This window comes from Cetorhinus maximus, chromosome 19 (assembly GCF_964194155.1).
Source record: "Cetorhinus maximus chromosome 19, sCetMax3.hap1.1, whole genome shotgun sequence".
Classification (NCBI taxonomy): Eukaryota; Metazoa; Chordata; class Chondrichthyes; order Lamniformes; family Cetorhinidae; genus Cetorhinus; species Cetorhinus maximus.
This window is the reverse complement of record NC_135897.1, coordinates 71469418-71488578: the sequence shown is the minus strand read 5'-3', so window position 1 is coordinate 71488578 and position 19161 is coordinate 71469418. Positions and strand designations below refer to the sequence as shown.

Genomic DNA, 19161 nt, shown 5'->3' with positions numbered 1-19161 from the left:
TGAGGTGTGGTGACCCTCAGGTTAAACTCACCACCAGTTGTCTCTCTCTAATGAGAGAGCAGCCTATGGTCTTCTGGGACTATGGTGATTTTCATTCAATATGGCCTTCTGGGACTATGGTGATTTTCATTCAATGAGCTGTTGGAATGTTGCCTTCTTAACCTGCAATCCTGCTCATTTTTGTTTCTGGAGCTCAGATATTTCAGCATCGTTTTCATTGAACCAGTCTTAGTGATGGTGATGCTCGGACCCAATGGTCTGGACACGGGAGTCTAGTACAGGTGACTCTATTTGATCCCACTATTCTGGAATGAGTTGGATTTTCCAGATTGGTCGTGAGATGCACTTGGAATTCCTCTAATAAGTTGGGTTGTTTAGGGCTGAGACATTGGTCTTCTCTCTCTTGGACTTCTGCACCTTGTGATGATTTGGTGCTAGGTGATGTTCATCACCGGTGTGAAACAAATAACGTTTAGCAGAAAGTGGAAACACTGATGAGTTGAGTTTTCATCCACCTTTATTCTAATTATTACAACACTTTAAATCTTTTTGGAATACAGTACATTAAACTTGTCACAATGGACATTAGCTTTTCCTGTAACTGTTTGTTTCCGCATCTCTTGAAATATTTAAAGTTTATGCAAATCAATACATGAAATACAAAGTTTGTTTCAAACTAAACTTCAGAACACTAAAATTATTTCGATAGCACCTTGTGTAACTTTTTGGAATTTGCACAACATGGAATATTCCTTACAATATAGTATGCAATTATACTTCAAACAATTATTTAAATTTAAAATGATGTATATTTTTGGATATTATTAGGTGAATAATAATACAGCGTAGTTGAAGGAACCATAAAGAGCACATATCTCATAAATTTGAGCCAATGGGAAAATCACAGCTTGCCAAATGCATGCTCCAGGTTGGATGCAGCCTTTGTAGTGCATAAAATTGCTTACAGAGCTAAGTTTTTAAAGATGCTTAGTGTGCTACCAATTTTTCCAGCCATTTCCACAACTCATTTTTTTCATGAATGGAATGCATAATTACCAAGTAGGTTTGTAACCGAAAAGTTTGCAGTATCTGTTAAGAGGAGGGTGAGCAATATCATAATCAGTCATCCTTGACAAAAGCAGAAAATGTTAGAAACTCTCAGCAAATCCAAATTGAACTCTCTAAGTGTTCCGGCATTTTTTGTTTTTGGTTCAGATTTCCAACATTTGCAGGTGTTTTATTTGCTTTTTATAATCTTGATTAGGTTACAAGGCATTTGTCAATGATAATTTGGTTCTGCTTGGGGTGATTTGGTTGCTATTTGACTTTCAATGGTGAGTTAGTCACTTTATTCAGGGTGGTATTTGTAGTATAAAGGATTAACAGATGGGATGTGCTAATGTTTGACGTAGATGTTGATGTGCTACTGACATCAGTCAGTCATGTGTCAGACTCGAGAGAGAAAGATTGGAGTCATTCCTAGGAGCAACATGCCTACTCTGCAACCTGTTTAGATGTAGTACTAATAAACAAGTGTTAAGCAGATACCAGGGTATGTCTACAATCTGTCTAAGAACCAAGTCCCATGCCTCGAGCCCAAGATAGAGGGACCCAATCTCTGGACAGTATAATCATCACCGATGTAAACAATGCCACTTCTGATGAGATCCACCAGATTATTGACAAGAATGAGAATAGTGGTCTAAATATGATTCTATGGGTCCTTTGTTGTGATCAGAACGCAGATGCGTATTTGTCTTGACCCTATTTGTACTTCTGGCTTTTAAAAAAATTGTCAAGAATTTTGTCTGGCAGCACACCAGATGGATCACAAAAGGTTTGTTTCCCCTAATGAATCTGGACGTTTAAAACAATGGACTACAGGGCACAGTCAAGGACCTTGACAAACTATAATTTGAAAACAAGTTAATGCTTACTTAGGTACAACCCATCCACAAAAGCAAAATACAGCGAATACTCCGAAATTAAAACAGAAAATGCTGGAAATACTCAGCAGGTCTGGCAACATTTGTGAAGAGAGAAACGGAGTTAACGTTTCAGGTCGATGACCATTCGTCCGAACAGATTATAGATATATCCATTTATCAGTGAAGGGAACTGTTGTTCCCTTTAAACCTGCTTTAAGTTTTTTTTTAACCATACCTCTCACAAATCCTCCAACTTACCCTCTTAAATGGCAAACTCTTGCGTTTTTATAATGTACAATTATCTCATGAGCTTATTATTTTACTGCTATTTCTGTATTGCACATCATAAATGAAAGTTTTGTGTCACTCCCGAGATTTCAGAGGCTATAGTTACCCTCCACTCCCTAACAAATATGCTGCTTCCTCGAATATTCAGGACTTTGGAGTTCCAATTTCATTCCATTTTCATTCAGGGACAGGTGTTGAATTTTCATGTCTGACTCAGATATCGCGAGACTGGTCTCAAAATAGGAAAGATTTGCATTTTACAGTCAATCTTGTTAGCATTTGAATATACAAAGGCAACAACCTCCACTTCTATCGCTCTCGGATCAAGACATGTAAAAGTAACAGCTTCAGTCGCCGTCATCTGGCTGTTAGAAATCTGGCTGTCTCGCCTTGTTCCGTCATTTCCAGCTGTCGGGGGATTGATTTTCAATCCTGTCCAGACTGCAGTTGGAAAGAAAAGCGTCTGGTTACAATCCAGAGGGACAGAGCCTGTTACTCCCAGGTGGCCACGGAATCCAGGTGCTTAATGTACGTGGAGTAGTAACGCAAGCCCACCGCCTACAGTCACTGTATTTAAAAAAAAACATTCAAATTAGTTTGCAATTCGCTAACAAATGAACGCTTTGTAAGCAAAGTCACAAATTTACAAGCAGATATTCACTGAGTGAATCAACAATATAGTTTTTCTACAGTACAATGCGCAGTTCTATTTATTTCAAAGCAATTATTCCTTTGAGTTCCAGTGATTTCTTGAGAATTTTAGTTGCCTGAAGCGACTTTATAAAATAATAGGTGAATGAAATATATCTCGAAACAACATTTTCTGCTTTTATACTTTATATAGCCTCTCCAAAGATTATTTCATGTCCATTTTCTCGTTGTCGTTTTATGTCTTTAAAATAATCGTTGACATTCGTTTTTGATGGACATCTTTTGATTATCTGCTCATCTCCACAATCACCACACCCTCAATGTCTCTCTCTCCCCCCACCATCTCCCGCCCCCCCCCCCCCCCCCCCGACCTTAAACCAATTTATATTTCTCCCTTCTTCTAACTATGCTTCAGTTCTGCCGAAGGGCCATGAAGGCTCGAAACGTTAACTGATTTTTTCTCCGCCGATGCTGCCAGACCTGCTGAGTTTTTCCATATAATTCTGTTTTTGTTTTGGATTTCCAGCATCCGCAGTAGCTTTTAGCTTTTTGTTTTTAGACATTAAAAAGTGTAATTGAAATGCCACAAATGAGATGTTTTACGATTGAGGTGTTAGGGGTGAAACGGCTTCCAACTTTCTTCTTTCAAAAAATAATTTACAAGGGCAGGGCGTGGGGTGGTGGTGATATTATTTATAGTTAATTGGGAAAATAATGTTGAAAAAAATGTTTAAGAAGGAAATGGGAACATAGAATCCTTTTCTAATTTGTTGCATGGTGTGTGATAGGTGGGAACTGCCCAGGGGTAGTGAGGTCGTGTGAGTTACAGAGAGATGGAGCAAGTGACTGAATAAGTTAGGGAGGGAAGGAGTGAACGATTGAGTTGAGAGGTAAAGAGCTAGTGAACAATTGAGTTAGAAAGGGAGTGAGTGGGAGGGAAGGAGCGAATGATTGAGTTGAAGAGGGGGGGGGGTGGTTTAGTTAGGGAGGGAAGCAGTGAGGATTGAGCTAGAGAAGAAAGGAGGGTTTATTTATTTTTATTCATTCACAGAATGTGGGAATCACTTGCTAGGCCAGCACTCATTTCCCATCCCTAATTGCCAGTGAGAAGGTGGTGGTGAGCTGCCTTCTTGAACACTTTAGTCCATATGGTGTAGATACATGCACTGTGCTGTTAGGAAGGGAGACTCAGCGACAGGGAAGGATCAATGATAAGGTCATAGTTCCAAGTCAGGATGATGTGCAGTTTGGAGAGGAATTTGCAGGTGTTCCCACACTGCCCTTGTCTTTCTAGGAGGTAGAGGTTGCCGGTTTGGAAGGTGCTGTTGAAGAAGCCTTAGTGAGATGTTGCAGTGCATCTTGTATGGTATGCAATGCTGCCACTGTGCATCAGTGGTGGAGGGAGTGAATGTTTAAGGTGGTGGATGGGGTGCTGATCAAGTGGGCTGTTTTGTCCTTGATGGTGTTGAGTGTTGATGGAGCTGCACTCATCCAGGCAAATGGAGAGTATTCCATCGCACTCCTGTCTTGTGCCTTGTAGATGGTGGACAGGGCTTTAGGGAGTCAGGAGGTGAGTTACTCGCCGCAGGATTCCTAGCCTGTGACCTGCTTTTGTAGCCAAAGTATTTATATGGCTAGTCGAGTTCAGTTTCTGGTCATTGGTAACCCCCAGGATGTTGATAGTGGGGGAATTCAGTGATGGTAAAGCTATTGAATGTCATGGGGAGATGGTTAGATTCTCTCTTGTTGGAGATGGTCAGTGCCTGGCACTTGTGTGGTGTGAATGTTGCTTGCCACTTATCAGCCTAAGCCTGAATATTGTCCAGGTCTTGCTGCATATAGACACAAACGTCTTCAGTAACTGAGGAGTCGCAAATGGTAAGCATTGTGCAATCATCAGTGAACATCCCCACTTCTGACCTTATGATGGAGGGAAGGTGATGAAGTAGCTGAAGGTGGTTGGGCCTAAGACACTACCTTAAGGACCTCCTGCAGTGATGTCCTGGAACCGTGATGATTGGCCTCCAACAACCACAACAATCTTCCTTTCTGTTAGGTATGACTCCAACCAGCAGAGAGTTATCCGCCCCGCCCCACCCCTGCCCTACCCCGCCCCTGCCCTACCCCGCCCCTGCCCTACCCCATCCCACCCCACCCCTGCCCCTGCCCTACCCTACCCCGCCCCTGCCCTACCCCGCCCCTGCCCTACCCCGCCCCTCCCCTGCCCTACCCCGCCCCTCCCCTGCCCTACCCCACCCCTGCCCTACCCCACCCCGCCCCTGCCCTACCCCACCCCTGCCCTACCCCACCCCTGCCCTACCCCACCCTACCCTACCCCGCCCCACCCTACCCCTCCCCTCCCCACCCTACCCCTCCCCTCCCCACCCGACCCGAATTCCCATTGACTCCAGCTTTGCCAGGGCTCCTAAATGCCACACCCAGTCAAATGTTGCCTTGATGTCAAGGGCAGTCACTCACACTTCACTTTAAGGGGGTGGGAGTTTATTGAGTGAATGAGTTCGGAAGTGAATAAGTTAGAGTGTGAATTAGAGAGGGAGTGAGGGATAGAATGATTGAATTAGAGGGAGGGAGGGATAGAGTGATTGAGTAAGAGGCAGGGAGGAATAGAGCGATTTAGAGTCAGGGAGAGAAGGATAGAGTGATTGAGTAAGAGGCAGGGAGGAATAGAGTGATTTAGAGTCAGGGAGAGAAGGATAGAGTGATTGAGTTAGAGGGAAGGAGGAATATAGTGATTTAGAGGCAGGAATAGAAGGATTGAGTCTGAGGGAGGGATGGTGATTTAGGGGCAGTGAAAGACCCTCTCACTGCTGTGCAACATCACCACGTCCTTCCTTTAAATTTCAGTCCCGCCCCCTCCCCTCAGCCAGCTCACTCCTGATTGGCGGGCGGTTGGTCACGTGATGGAGATTCCCGGTCCCGGCCGCCATTTTGGTGGAAAGTTTGGAATTTCTCAGTCAGTCACCGGGAGGAGGAGCGGCAGTGAAAGTTTGTTTTAGTGGGAGCGGGAAGGAGCGGGGCCTCGGCCGGTACAAGGCCCCTCTGGGTACCAGCGGCTTGGATTGGAGAAGGCGGCGGAGGACAATAACTCCCTCACTCCCTGCCAGCGGGGAGAGAGAGAGAGAGCCGGAGACTGAACCCGCCTGAGTGAGAGTGAGAGGCAGCCCCGCCTCAGGGCTACAGAGGGAGGGAGGCCGCCGCTCCCTGGATACTGAGCAAGAGAGGGGGGCAAAGCCCGGGAACCCCATCCCGGAGGGAGAGCGGGACCCCCCCCCAGCCCCCTCACTCCCCCACAGGATCCAGCGGGTGACACTGGTTGTGAGCAGAGACTGGGACACTCACCCTCAGGGTGAGAGAGAGTGAGGGGGGGAAAACCCCCTCCCTCCAGAGCCGAATAGTCTCCGGGAGTCACCTTGAGAAAGTAGGACACGCCGTGAGCGGACCAGATAACAGGAGCAACTGTTTGATCAGATAATTCAGACTGGGGGGAGGGAGGGTGGTGGGTTTGGGGGGTGGGTGGGGGGAAAGAGTCAAGGATGAGGTCCTGAGGCAAAGTATCTCTCAAACCGGTCAGCCCACTTTAGGAGGGAAGGACAGACTAATGTGAAAAAGAAACCCCAAAATCCTTTTCCCCTAAACCGCCCAAGCTTTTTTTTAAGGTAAAGACATTGCCAGTGATTGCAGCAATTACAAAGCCTGGTCCACATCTACTTGGGGGTAAAGTTGGAATCCTGCTTTCTGACAAGACTGTCAGGACTTTTTAAACAACGCAGAAGGAAAGGAAACCGCCCTTAGGATTTTTCCGAGGATAAATTAGAACTGGGAATTACCAACTGTGAACCTTTCTGTGGAGAGTTGTTGGTGGAGGAAACCTGAAGCAAGAGGATGCCCGTTCGAAAGCAAGGTGCGTTTCAGTGTTAACTTTCTTGAACTTGACTTCACCTTAACATGATCGTAAATATTTAATAATAAAGATTCATTTTACTTGAAGTGCCGTAACACGCTTTGCATCTAACACCACTGAAGTGAACTTTAAGACCACCGGATTTTAGCGATGGGAGAATATTTGCATTTTTCCGACCAAGTGGTAAACGCTGGATAAAGTTGAGCTACTTTGTGTCTGCCGGAGTTGGTGTGGGAACGGGCCAGAGTGATCGCTAAGTGTGTGATCGCCTTTGCTTCTCTCTCTGCTCCTCAGATGCGCAGCGAGCTCTCAAGCTCCTGGAGAATTACCGAGCCAAGCTCGGCAAGACTGAAGACCGTCAGCTCCGTGCCTCCATCGAGAGAGTGATCAACATATTCCGCAGCAATCTCTTTCAAGCATTAATAGGTACGTAAGTAAACTGCTCTGCACGAGTCTTCACTTCTGCAACTTGCATTAGTTTGGGGATTAACAGCACGGCCAGTCCATGTGAGGTGTTGAAACATCAGTAGGCTGTTCTGACCGTAAGGGCTTTAAACACATTTCTGAATAGGGGGAAAGGGGTTTGACGTCTTAACGACGCGGGCATCCCGTGGCTTCTCTGGTCCAGTAACAATCCCATTCCCTCCCTATGAACTGACAACCTGTTGCCTAACGATTCTGCTTATGAACCATGGAGAGGGGAGAAAAGCGAACAGTGAAACAAGGCAACTGCAAATATTTAAGAGACCTTATCGAGGCAATTTACTGCATTAACACGAGCAACAACACAAATGCAGCATTTCTAATCAGCTCTGCCTAGTGTTGAATGATCATATTGCAGGTTCACCGATGTCAGCGTGCATGATGTTCTGCGGTTGCCTTCAGGAGCGCTTTTGGGCGGTTTGTGTGCGGTGAACAGGAAGTATTATGGAGTGAGGGGCGTGATTTATGGATGTAAACAGACTTGGTTATGTGTGGCTTCTCTGCAGTTCACGCTTTGAGTTTGGACACATGTTGAGATGTTGCTGTCGTACCGAATCGCCACTATATTAAATTTCAAGGATTTTTCTTTCACCATGGCCCAGCTACCGTTTTTAAGTAGAAATACGGATGTTGGAAGTTGCAATAAAATTCTGAATGCCGATTTTGAAAATTGAGAAGATCCTTTCCTAATTTCAAACCTCGTTGACACTAGAATGTAATCACCAACTCCCACTCAGGATAGGGTACAGTGCAATTCATTAAAACCCTTTCTCATTGTTTTGGTAGCGAGGAAGAGAAAATTGATATTACAAAGAAAATCTTAATTTCTTTGCGAGTCAGGTTACAACTAAATACATTGGACATTCAATTACACTGAATGAAAATAATCTTGCGTGCAAATTGTAACTTTTTTATTCATTAAGGGAATGTGAGCATTGCTGGTAAGGCTGGCATTTATTGCCTAAGCTGCAGTTCATGTTGTAGGTACACCCTCAATACTGAATGATTGTTCGTGCCGATTTCATTGATATGAGGTGCATTTCACTATTTAAATATAAACCCAAAATGTAACATAAAAGGCCAGTAGCTTTGGTCAAAAATAAATCTTTGTTCTCCTCCCAGGTAGGAAACTGCTAATATAAATGACTCTGACAAACTAAAATTGCATTATGTTAAATTGTCACTGTCAACTATACAACTTGTGGTGCTCAACAATTACTGGAAGGCTTCAAACATACCAGTGGATGCAAGTGATCTCTCCCTCCAAAGCCACCCGAATACAATAGGAGCACAAAGAGGCAAACAGTTGAAGTGGTATTCCAAGAGCATCATGCATAAACTGGCCCCGTGAATGGTAGACTTATCTGGGCGCAGGAGTAGGCCCATAAGAAATCCTGACCTGCTTGCCACAACCCTTGCAGCAAGGTGGGTGAATTTTAAGCAGAAATTGAGCAGCCAACCTTTTAGATAATGATTTTTCTACTACTTAAAGGCAATGAAATAACACATACGAGTTAGGAGTAGGCCACTTGGCCCTCGAGCTTACTCTGCTATTCAATAAGATTATGGCTGATCTGATTCTAACCTCCCGTCTATGTTTCACCCCCACGCTTATCAAGAATCTGTCTCCCTCTGCCTTAAAAATATTCAAAGAATCTGCTTCTACTGCCTTTTGAAGAGAAGTGTTCCGAAGACCACAGAGAAAAATATTCTCCTCATCTCTGTCTTAAATGAGCAACCCCTTATTTTTAAACAGTGACCCCTGGTTCTAGATTCTCCGACAGGAGGAAACATCTCCACATCCACACTGTCAAGACCCCTCAGGATCTTAAAGATTTCAATCAAGTCACCTCTTACTCTTCTAAACTCCAGTGGTACAAGCCTAGCCTGTCCAACCTTTCCTCATAAGATAACTTGCCCATTCCAGGTATTAGTCTAGTAAACCACCTCTGAACTGCTTCAAACGCATTTTACATCCTTCCGTAAATAAAGAGACCAGAACTGCACACACTACTCCAGATGTGATCTCACCAGTGCCCTATACAATCGAAGCATAACCCCCCCCCCTACTTTTGTAATCAATTCCTGTCACAATAAACGTTAACATTTTGTTAGCTTTCCTAATTACTTGCTGTACCTGCATACTAACCTTTAGTGATTCGTGCACCAGGACATCCAGATCCCTCTGAATCTCAGCTCTACAATCTCTCACCATTTAGATAATATGCTGCTTTTTTATTCTTCCTGCCAATATGGACAATTTCACATTTTCCCACATTATACTCCATTTGCCAAGTGTTTGTTCACATGTACATTGTCACGTTTTTGTACAATATTTTTCTACATTTATGTTTTCACTCCCAGCACCTCATTGTGTGGCCATGGGGTGTGTGCAGGTTGTTTCTCGGTCATAGTTATCTTAGTTTACCCTCATATAATATTCATGTATGAAAGGTTTCCAGCAAGTGTCATTTGATAGTAGCCAGGAGTGAGAATCCTTATTGGTTTGTGCTATATGCCTGATTCAAGTTTGCTGAGGATAATTGTGGGATTTTACCACTAACCCAACCAAAATCAGCTAACTTAGTGTAGACCTTTACCACAGAGAGTGTGAGAATAGACACCAGCTGATGGTGCCACGAGATAGATGTAAATATGGATATAGATCTTCAGAAAGTGTTTGTCTCATTAGGCTTGATATACAATATCTTTTTTTAATTTTGTAAGGGAGAATGGATTGAAAGTTGGTTGGGCAGCAAAAAAGGTCAAGGTTAATGAATGTTGCGTGAATTGACAAAGCTTTAGGAATGGTGTATTGTAAGCCATGGGACTCACTTTTCCAGTTATAATTTAGATGATTAGGATTTGGACATAGGGAATATAGATTTGAATTTGTTGACTGTACAACAGTAGATGGCTTGGCAAATGGCCAAGGGGATTGTAGAGGGCTACAGGAGGACATAGCAAGGTAAGCCAAAAGGAACAGATAGGTGGCAGAAGCAAGCTAATGTGCAGATTTGTGATGCATTCTGGGAAAAAACAAAGAATGGGATTACAAACTCAATACAACAACCTGTATATGAATTGGAGATGTTGAAGTTCAGTTGCAGGCGCATAAGCCATAATAAAGGTAAATATAGCTCTGTTATAAACAAGAGTGTAGATTATATAGAAGTTAAGTTTCTACAAGGCACTAGTTAGGCACAAAGTGCTGTACATAGTTTTGGATGCCCCCATAACAGAAAAGACAATAAAATCATGGCGATTATATGCTGTAAAATAGCCAGATTGTTTCATGGAATGAAGAATTGTAGATACGAAGAGAGACAGAGATCTTATTTTTTCTTCTTCCGACTCGGGTAGCGGAGGCTAAGAAGAAACTTCAGTGCTTTTTAAAGTTCTGAAGAGGTAAAGACTATTGTTAGGGAGTCAATGATGAGGGGTTATCTATTTAATATCATAAGATGAAGATGTTAAGGGATTTTTTTTATGCACAAGTATTTGAGAAGTAAATATTTCACTACTGGGACTAGTTGATGCAGAGACCATTGCATAATTTGGGGGAAGATTTCAGCTTGGTTCAGGGAGAATGTGGGATAAAAGAAAGTGGATTACTTTAGTAAAGAGCCAGCACAGACATGATGGATTGAATAAGCTGTGTTGTAAATTTGTATAGTTCTTTTCTAAAATAGTGTTAACGTTCCTACTTCTGAATATTTGGCCAATTAGTATTTCTTTAAAGATAGTTCTCTTTTAATGAGCCACAGATTTAATTACAAATGACCTTGATTAATTTTGTGTAGAACTTGCTTTTTGATATGAACTTCAGAATATAATGGAGGTAGCGGAGCAAGAGAGATACCATAGATTTGTGAAGATGTTGATGGGTTATGTCCTTTGATAAGCTAAAGAATGAACTCTAATTTGAGACAGGTTGGGAAGGTGGAGGCACAACTTCTAAATTGTACCTTGAGTGTCCTTTAAAGGTGATTTGATGGTACTAATGTGATTTTTCGATACCAGCACAACCCCAGATTCAAATTCTTGAATTAACTGGAGCTTTTCCTTGCCCTCCTCTAGCTGTCAAGTAATTGATTGGCCAGCCTATTTTGTTCCAGAGGGAAGTTGGAGTACCACGCTTAGTGTGGGTTGCATCTTGCATTTCTCACTAGTTCACCACGTTGTCTCTTTTGGGAAAGTGGTAATGTTGCCTACATATTGTCCCACCAGCCAAAGGTGTGGTGTAAACCCTATGAGACTAGAGAAACAATTGCGTATGAAAGTGACTCATTCCTTGGAATTGTTCCAATAGACTGATAATTAAGCTCCATTGATACCAATTATAAATTAGGTTCCAAGGAGCCAAATATAAACATCATGGTTGATGGTCTTTACTCCAAACACACAGGAATAAAATAAAATCACCAATTAAATAGTGCAGTTTGGGTGATTCTACAAAATTGGGAGAATGGAGTTGATCTGGAATAGGTGGAGAATTTTCTCATGCACTATGTGGCAACATTTGCCATGCCCATGAAATTGCATCGAGTTCATGATGTATTGACTTTGTGCATTTTTGGCAGTGTTGACAGAAACTGAATCCTGACTATTAATGGGATCATTCCATAATTTCAAAACATATTTGTTAACCAGTGACTGTCTTTTTACAATGTAAATTTATTTATGCGCTCTGTTCTAGGACATTACTGCTGGAGTTTCTCAGGGTAGTGTCTTAGGCCCAACCATCTTCAGCTGCTTCATCAATGACCTTCCTTCCATCATAAGGTCAGAAGTGGGGATGTTCACTGATGATTGCACAATGTTCAGCACCATTCATTACTCCTCAGATACTGAAGCAGACCATGCCCAAATGCAGCAAGACCTGGACAATATCCAGGCTTGTGCTGACAAGTGGCAAGTAATATTCACGCCACACAAGTGTCAGGCAATGACCATCTCAAACAAGACAGAATCTAGCCATTGCCCCATGACATTCAATGGCATTACCATCGCTGAATCCCCCACTGTCAACACTTGGGGTGGGGGGGGGGGGGGGGGGGGGTGCTGCGGTTACCATTGGCTAGAAACTGAACTAGCCATATAAATACTGTGGCTAAAAGAGCAGGTCAGAGGCTAGGAATCCTGTGGCAAGTAACGTGCCTCCTGACTCCCCAAAGCCTGACCACCATCTACGAGGCACGAGTTAGGAGTGTGATAGAATAGTCTCCACTTGCCTGGATGAGTGCAGCTCCAACAACACTCAAGAAGCTTGGCACCATCCAGGCCAAAACAGTCTGCTACAAGCATTCACTCCCTCCACCACCAATGTACATTGGTAGATGTAGTGTACCATCTACAAGATGCACTGCAGGAACTCATCAATGTTCCTTAAACAGCACCTTCCAAACCCATGGCTGCTACCATCTAGAAGGATAAGAGCAGCAGGTACACCACGACCTGTAAGTTCCCCATCAAGCCACTCACCATCCTGACTTGGAAATATATTGCTGTTCCTTCACTGTCACCGAGTCAAAATCCGAGAATTCCCTTCCCAACAGCACTGTGGGTGTACCTACACCATATGGACTGCAGCAGTTCAAGAAGGCAGCTCACCACCATCTTATTAAGAGCAATCAGGATAAATGTTGGCCTAGCCAGTGATGCCCACATCCCATGAATGAATAACAATAAAAAAAAAACTGGAAATGTGGTATGTTTGGAAATGTTCGTAGGCCAATTTAATCTTTGGATCTTCAACATGTTAATCATCATGGTTGGTTGATGTCACCAATACGAGAATAATAACATACTAGAAGCATAACGGAAATGACTATTTAAGAAAAGTAAACTAGAAAGAGGGATTTAGTGACAAAGTTGACACCTTTGTAGGACAATGTTATCTAACTTAAAAATGCAATTTGTAAAATGATTGAAATTGGGAATTTTTAAATGAACCACCTGTTATAATTGAAGATGACAGATGCATTTTGGTAAATTGCACAGCAGTAACCCACAAAGGTTTCAAGTGATGCCTTTTGATTGCAAAGCTTAAGGTGGGTCCACAGGCCCATTGGTTGGACTGTAGCTTTCAATTTACTGAAGGATATCTGTTGTAATGAAGTTGTGATTTATTTTTTTAACATTCATTCTTACTATTGTGGTGTTGCATTTCCATTTCTGTTTGAATATGCTGCATGACTTAGGACCAGAAGGTATGTTGACTTTTGATGCATTATCAGGTTATTATTTATGGTGCATTAGGAATTTTCAATCTAAATCCAAATGGCAGATGGTGGAATGTATGGTGGGGATCATCGCCAATGTGTTTTCTTTAATAGTTGGCAAACTTATTGGAAAACCCAGAGAGAATTCCAATGTTGAATTTGAGCCTTAGAGCTTAACCGTTTCATTTGTTTTGACTTGGTTTAGCTGCTGTTCTTTTGGGAGGGTGGGGGAGTGAACTTGTTTCATGGCTGGGGAGTGCAAATTTGTTTATAATGGAATGGTTTCTGTGCTGAATGATTACATTTAAATACTGTACATGTTAAAACTGAGCATGTGCTGTACATTGTTTAATTTTCCATGCAGCAATACATTTCTGGTTGGGAAGCAAAAAGCACTTTATATGTCATGGAGCTCTCTGCTACAGTTTATTGAGTTTGAATTATTTGACAACTTCCACATTAGCCTAGGATGTCAGAAATTTTGTGAAGGTTGGCAGTGCACACTATTATTTTGAATTATGGGGCCTCTTGTAGACTTTTTCTATAAGTAGCATCTCCTTCGTTCTTGCCTTTTCATATATCTGTAATGTGAATGTACTGCTTTGTAGTGAAAAGTGCAGCTATCTGACTCGAGCCTTATAATTGAATTAGACACTATTACTAATTAAACATGGAAAATATGCGTAGTCTTGAAGATGCAACTTAGTCCAAGGCTGCTATTTTCTATAATTGTGACTTTTTAAAAGGAGCTGCATATATACTTAAAGGAAAATTTTGAAGGGCTATGTAGGAGTGGGTGAGTAGGACTAATTGGATAGCTCTTCCTGACAGCTTGAGGCTGAAATAGAATGTTTGTGACTATGGTGTCCTATCTGACCTTGAGCTGAACTCCAACCCCATATCCCCCCATCACCAATACCGCCTACTTCTAACTCTATCACTGCCTGTCTTTGCTCCTGCCTCAGCTCATCTGATAATCCCTCTAGATGCAACTATTTCAATGTTTGCTGGTCAGTCATCTACCTTGCATCCTCTCAAGCTGAGTTTATCCAAAACCTTGCTGTCCATATCCTAACTTGTCCCTAGTCCCATTCACCCGTCACCCCTGTCCTCACTGACCTACTGGGAGAGATGGTGGTGTAGTAGTAATGTCACTGGACTAGTAATCCAGAAGCCCAAACTAATGCTCTGGGAACATGGGTTTAAATCCCAAGTGCAAGATGGTGGAATTTAAATTCAATTAATAACATCTGTAATTGAAAGCTAGTCTCAATAATGATGACCATGAAACCACCATTGATTGTCATTAAAAACCCATCTGGTTCGCTTTAGAGAAGGAAAATCTGCCATCCTTATCTGGTCTGGCCTACCTGTGATTCTAGATCCACAGCATTGTGGTTGACTCTAACTGCTCTCTGAAATGGCCAGAGAGCCAGTCAGTTCAAGGGCAATTAAAGGTGGGCCACAAATGCTGGAATTATCAGTGATTCTCCCATCCCATGAAAAATTATTTTAAAAACCCTCCTGATCCAACAATGCCTCTTGCTTTTAAATTATTGTCCTCATGCTCAAATTTCTCCCCCCACCCTCTCTCTACAATGTTCTACAACCTTTTGAAATCAGTGTTCCTCCTGTTCTGGCACATTCTGGATTTTTGGGTACAGTGGATTGTTTGGCCGCCTCCTGTACTGTAAGATTCACTGGTTCTATTACTCTTGTGCTCCGGACAAATGTGCTGAAAAATCCATGTTGATGGCTCTGCAATCAGACGGGGGGTGGTAACATAGGATTATTTTTGCTAAATGTTACAGGGTATGCTGTTTCCTTGCACTGTAATCAGATATCACACTGCAGTTGAAATCGCATGTTCTGATCATGAGCCAGTTGGTGTTGATCACGGCACCTGCTGCTGTGTATTTTTTGGGGAAAAAAAACATCTAAAAGGAATCAACTGTCCTTTGAAATCCATCCATTTATTTAATGCCAGTTGGAGTTTCAAGGGTTTCAATACTATTGAATAGATCACTGGAACTTCACTCTGTAGCTTGAAATCTGACCTACCACCTCCCTCCACCACCACCCCCCCTCCCCCACCCCCATTCCTGCTGCTAGATATTTTAATGTGCTAAAATGCACTCAATCTAGTGTTCTATAAAGAGTAATGGCTGTTACATTATTTTCATGATTGTATGGTGCGTAAGTAGAAGTTCATATTATTCATATTACATAATCTTGAATGTACTTGGGTTTTCCTCCTGCTTTTAAGAACATCTATAAACAAATTCCTAGGAGTGAAAGATATTTTTATCCCATAGTGGACTGGAATAGATTTCCAGTTAGTGCACTTACTGTTTTAATTAACTGCTTTGAGAAAAGAGCTGGATGATTTTCTGATTAGGAATGATATTGGATTATATAAGGAAAAGGACAGTGTGAAATCAAATACTGTGTGGAATTTGGTTTCTTAGGCACTCAGTAAATGGATATGACTAGCTAAGACAAATGAGCTTAGGGTGACTGTTGTGGGATGTAAAGTTAGATGGTTAACCTTGAATTGTGTTCATTACCTTTTGGGAGCAGAAAGGAATTTAGAATTTTTTTAAAAAAGAAGTTGGGATGCAGTGGATACACACCACACCAGCCAGCCACTCCCCCCTCCCCCCCTGCTGATCCTGAAACATGTATAACGGTTTGATCCAAGAAAACAAGCATTGTGCCATTGAGGTTATCAGGTAGAGAAAGTTAATTCGGCCCAACAAGGCTCCTAAATTGGGCAGGTGCATCAAGTTGTTTTATTTACAGCTCCAAGTTATGGACATGTTTTTTTGTTCATTCTATTTGTATTAATATATTGCTCTTTCATGTTTGCTGGTTGATAGTGAAATAAGAAATTCCATGTTTGTTCTGGACTTGTAGTTCTGTTGCTTTCAGTTCCATTGTTCTCTTTGAAGGAGCTTTATAAAATGGAAGTGGAATGAAGAGAAACAGCAGTCAGTTAAGAAATACTGAGAATTAGAACATTGTTGGGGGGGTGGCGTGGGGGGGAAATAATGGACATGAGCTGATAGAAGTGAATGCTACATCAGTGATTTTTTTACTTTTGGGAGTGGGTAGGAAACTTGAATTCCTTTGCAGAATAGTTCAGAAGTTGTATGTGGGATTTCAATCAAACCAAAACTGTCAAGTGCACAAAAACATCATGAGGATTAAGTGAAGGAAAAATGATTTTTACTTTGGATATGACAAGTTTTGCTTGTAGGTTTGTTCCCTTTAATAGGGTTAACAAAAGCAAAACCCTATCCATGAATTGTTAACTAAATGAATAAATGGGCTCTCTTTTCTAAAGATACAATCCTGCAGTTAAAATCAAACTGACTTACAAAAACATAATTGGACTGTATGTATCATATCCACTAATGGCATGTTTGGTGCTGACAGGTAGGTCTGCACTTCAACACTGTACAGAGTTAATTAATTTCAGCGGCAGTGGGAGCTGGAAAAAACTGTTATCCCTAGGTGGGAGAATTGAGAAGTTGCCTAAATACTTTTCATCAGCCTCAAGTCGCCTCCTTATTCTACCGAATTGGACAACCTAGACTTTGCTACAACGAATTCCGTTCATCATTCAACAACTCATTTCCTGCAACATTAACTACACGGCTCTTCACTCTGCAAGCTTATTTGTCATCTTGTTTCTTGGTGCACTTCTCCACATTATTAATTATAGGCTCCCCCTGCACGCCCATCCATTCCTAAATTTGGTATTGCCTGAAAATTGCAATACTACAGCAAAATATCCAAATTCCTTTATCAATGCCCATAGAATTCCAGCGAAACATATTAGCAGTGTGATTGTGTTGTGGAAAACAGTGGTAGAATCGGACAGAGTCAGCTTGGATTTAAGAAAGGGAAATCATGCTTGACAAATCTACTGGAATTTTTCGAGGATGTAACTAGTAGAGTTGATGAAAGGGAGCCAGTGGATGTGGTTTATTTGGACTTTCAGAAGGCTTCCGACAAAGTCCCACATAAGAGATTGGCGTGTAAAATTAAAGCACATTGGGGGTAGTGTATTGAGATGGAAAGAAAACTGGTTGGCAGACAGGAAACAAAGAGCAGGAATAAACGGGTCTTTGGCATAATGGCAGGCAGTGACTAGTGGGGTACCACAGGGATCGGTGCTGGGAGCCCAGTTATTCTCAATATATATTAATGATTTAGATGAGGGAACTAAATGTAATATTTTCAAATTTGCAGATGACACAAAGCTGGGTGGGAGGGTGAACTGTGAGAAGGATGCAGAGATGCTTCAGTGTGATTTGGACAAGCTGAGTGAGTGGGCAAGTGCATGGCAGATGCAGTATAATGTGGATAAATGTGAGGTTATCCATTTTGATAGCAAAAACAGGAAGGCAGATTATTATCTGAATGGCTATAAATTGAGAGAGGGGAATGTGCAATGAGACTTGGGTGTCCTTGTACACCAGTAGCTGAAGGTAAACATGCAGGCGGTAAAGAAGGCAAATGGTATGTTGGCCTTCATAGCCAGAGGATTCGAGTACAGGAGCAGGGATGTCTTGCTGCAATTGTACAGGGCCTTGGTGAGACCACACCTGGAATATTGTGTGCAGTTTTGGTCTCCTTATCTGAGGAAGGATGTACTTGCTATAGAGGGAGCGCAGCGAAGGTTTACCCAACTGATTCCTGGGATGGCGGGACTGACATATGAAGAGAGATTGAGTCGATTAGGATTATATTTGCTGGAGTTCAGAAGAATGAGGGGGGGATCTCATAGAAACCTATAAAATTATAACAGGCCTAGACAGGGTAGATGCAGGAAGGATGTTCCCGATGGTGGGGGAGTCCAGAACCAGGGGTCACAGTCTGAGGATATGGGGTAGACCATTTAGGACTGAGATGAGAAATTTCTTCACCCAGAGAGTGGTGAGCCTGTGGAATTCGTTACCACAGAAAGTAGTTGAGACCAAAACATTGTATGCTTTCAAGAAGGAGTTAGATGTAGCTCTTGGGGCGAAAGGGATCAAAGGGTTTGGGGAGAAAGTGGGAGCAGGCTATTGAGTTGGATGATCAGCCATGATCATAATGAATGGCAGAACAGGCCTACTCCTGCTCCTAGTTTCTATGTTTCTACTTGGTGAAAAACGCAGCAGAACGATCACAAATTTTGGACACCAAGTTGGACCACATCTGGTGCTAGTGAGGGAACATATTTTAGTGTTTTAGCAACCCTCATAGTGTTTCAGCAATGCATTTTTTGTTCTTTGGTTTGCCAATGAACTAAAATCCCAAAGCTAACTTTTTTGAAACTAATTTCAAGAGGATCAGAGGCTGACATGGCCTGCTGGTCTAACTGGGAGAGGAACTGGAGTAGGCTTTGAATTGGCAAACCTGTGTATTACTTGTGCTTTGGCATACCAAATGTATGCTGCCATTGGGCATCCAATGATTCCACATCTATATTTTTAATATAGCTTTCTCTTTGCTGTCCTGTATCAAGGGATTAATGTCTTGTATGCTCTTAGTGCATGTGCTGCACTGTAATTCCTGCTGTTAAGCTCCACGGCAAGTCCAGTGTACCTCTTCACACTTATACTAGATTATGATGTACCAAAGGACTGAACGTTGAAGTATCGTGCTGAAATAG

At 42.2% G+C, this 19161-nt stretch overlaps 1 protein-coding gene across 16 annotated transcripts in view; it reads left to right on the top strand.

Annotated features, from left to right (window-relative positions):
- Positions 1-5811: 5811 nt before the first annotated feature.
- LOC144693906 (disks large homolog 1) overlaps positions 5812-19161 on the top strand; it is a 412000-nt gene continuing 398650 nt past the window's right edge. For 11 of the 16 annotated variants that reach the window (XM_078564096.1, XM_078564108.1, XM_078564107.1 and 8 more), the window contains exons 1-2: positions 5812-6789; positions 7084-7215. In XM_078564096.1, coding sequence (XP_078420222.1) covers positions 6771-6789; positions 7084-7215 — 151 coding nt within the window. In that variant the 5' untranslated portion in view covers positions 5812-6770. The remainder of the gene's footprint in view (positions 6790-7083; positions 7216-19161) is intronic. The other 5 variants (XM_078564103.1, XM_078564101.1, XM_078564100.1 and 2 more) reach the window with 1 other exon arrangement.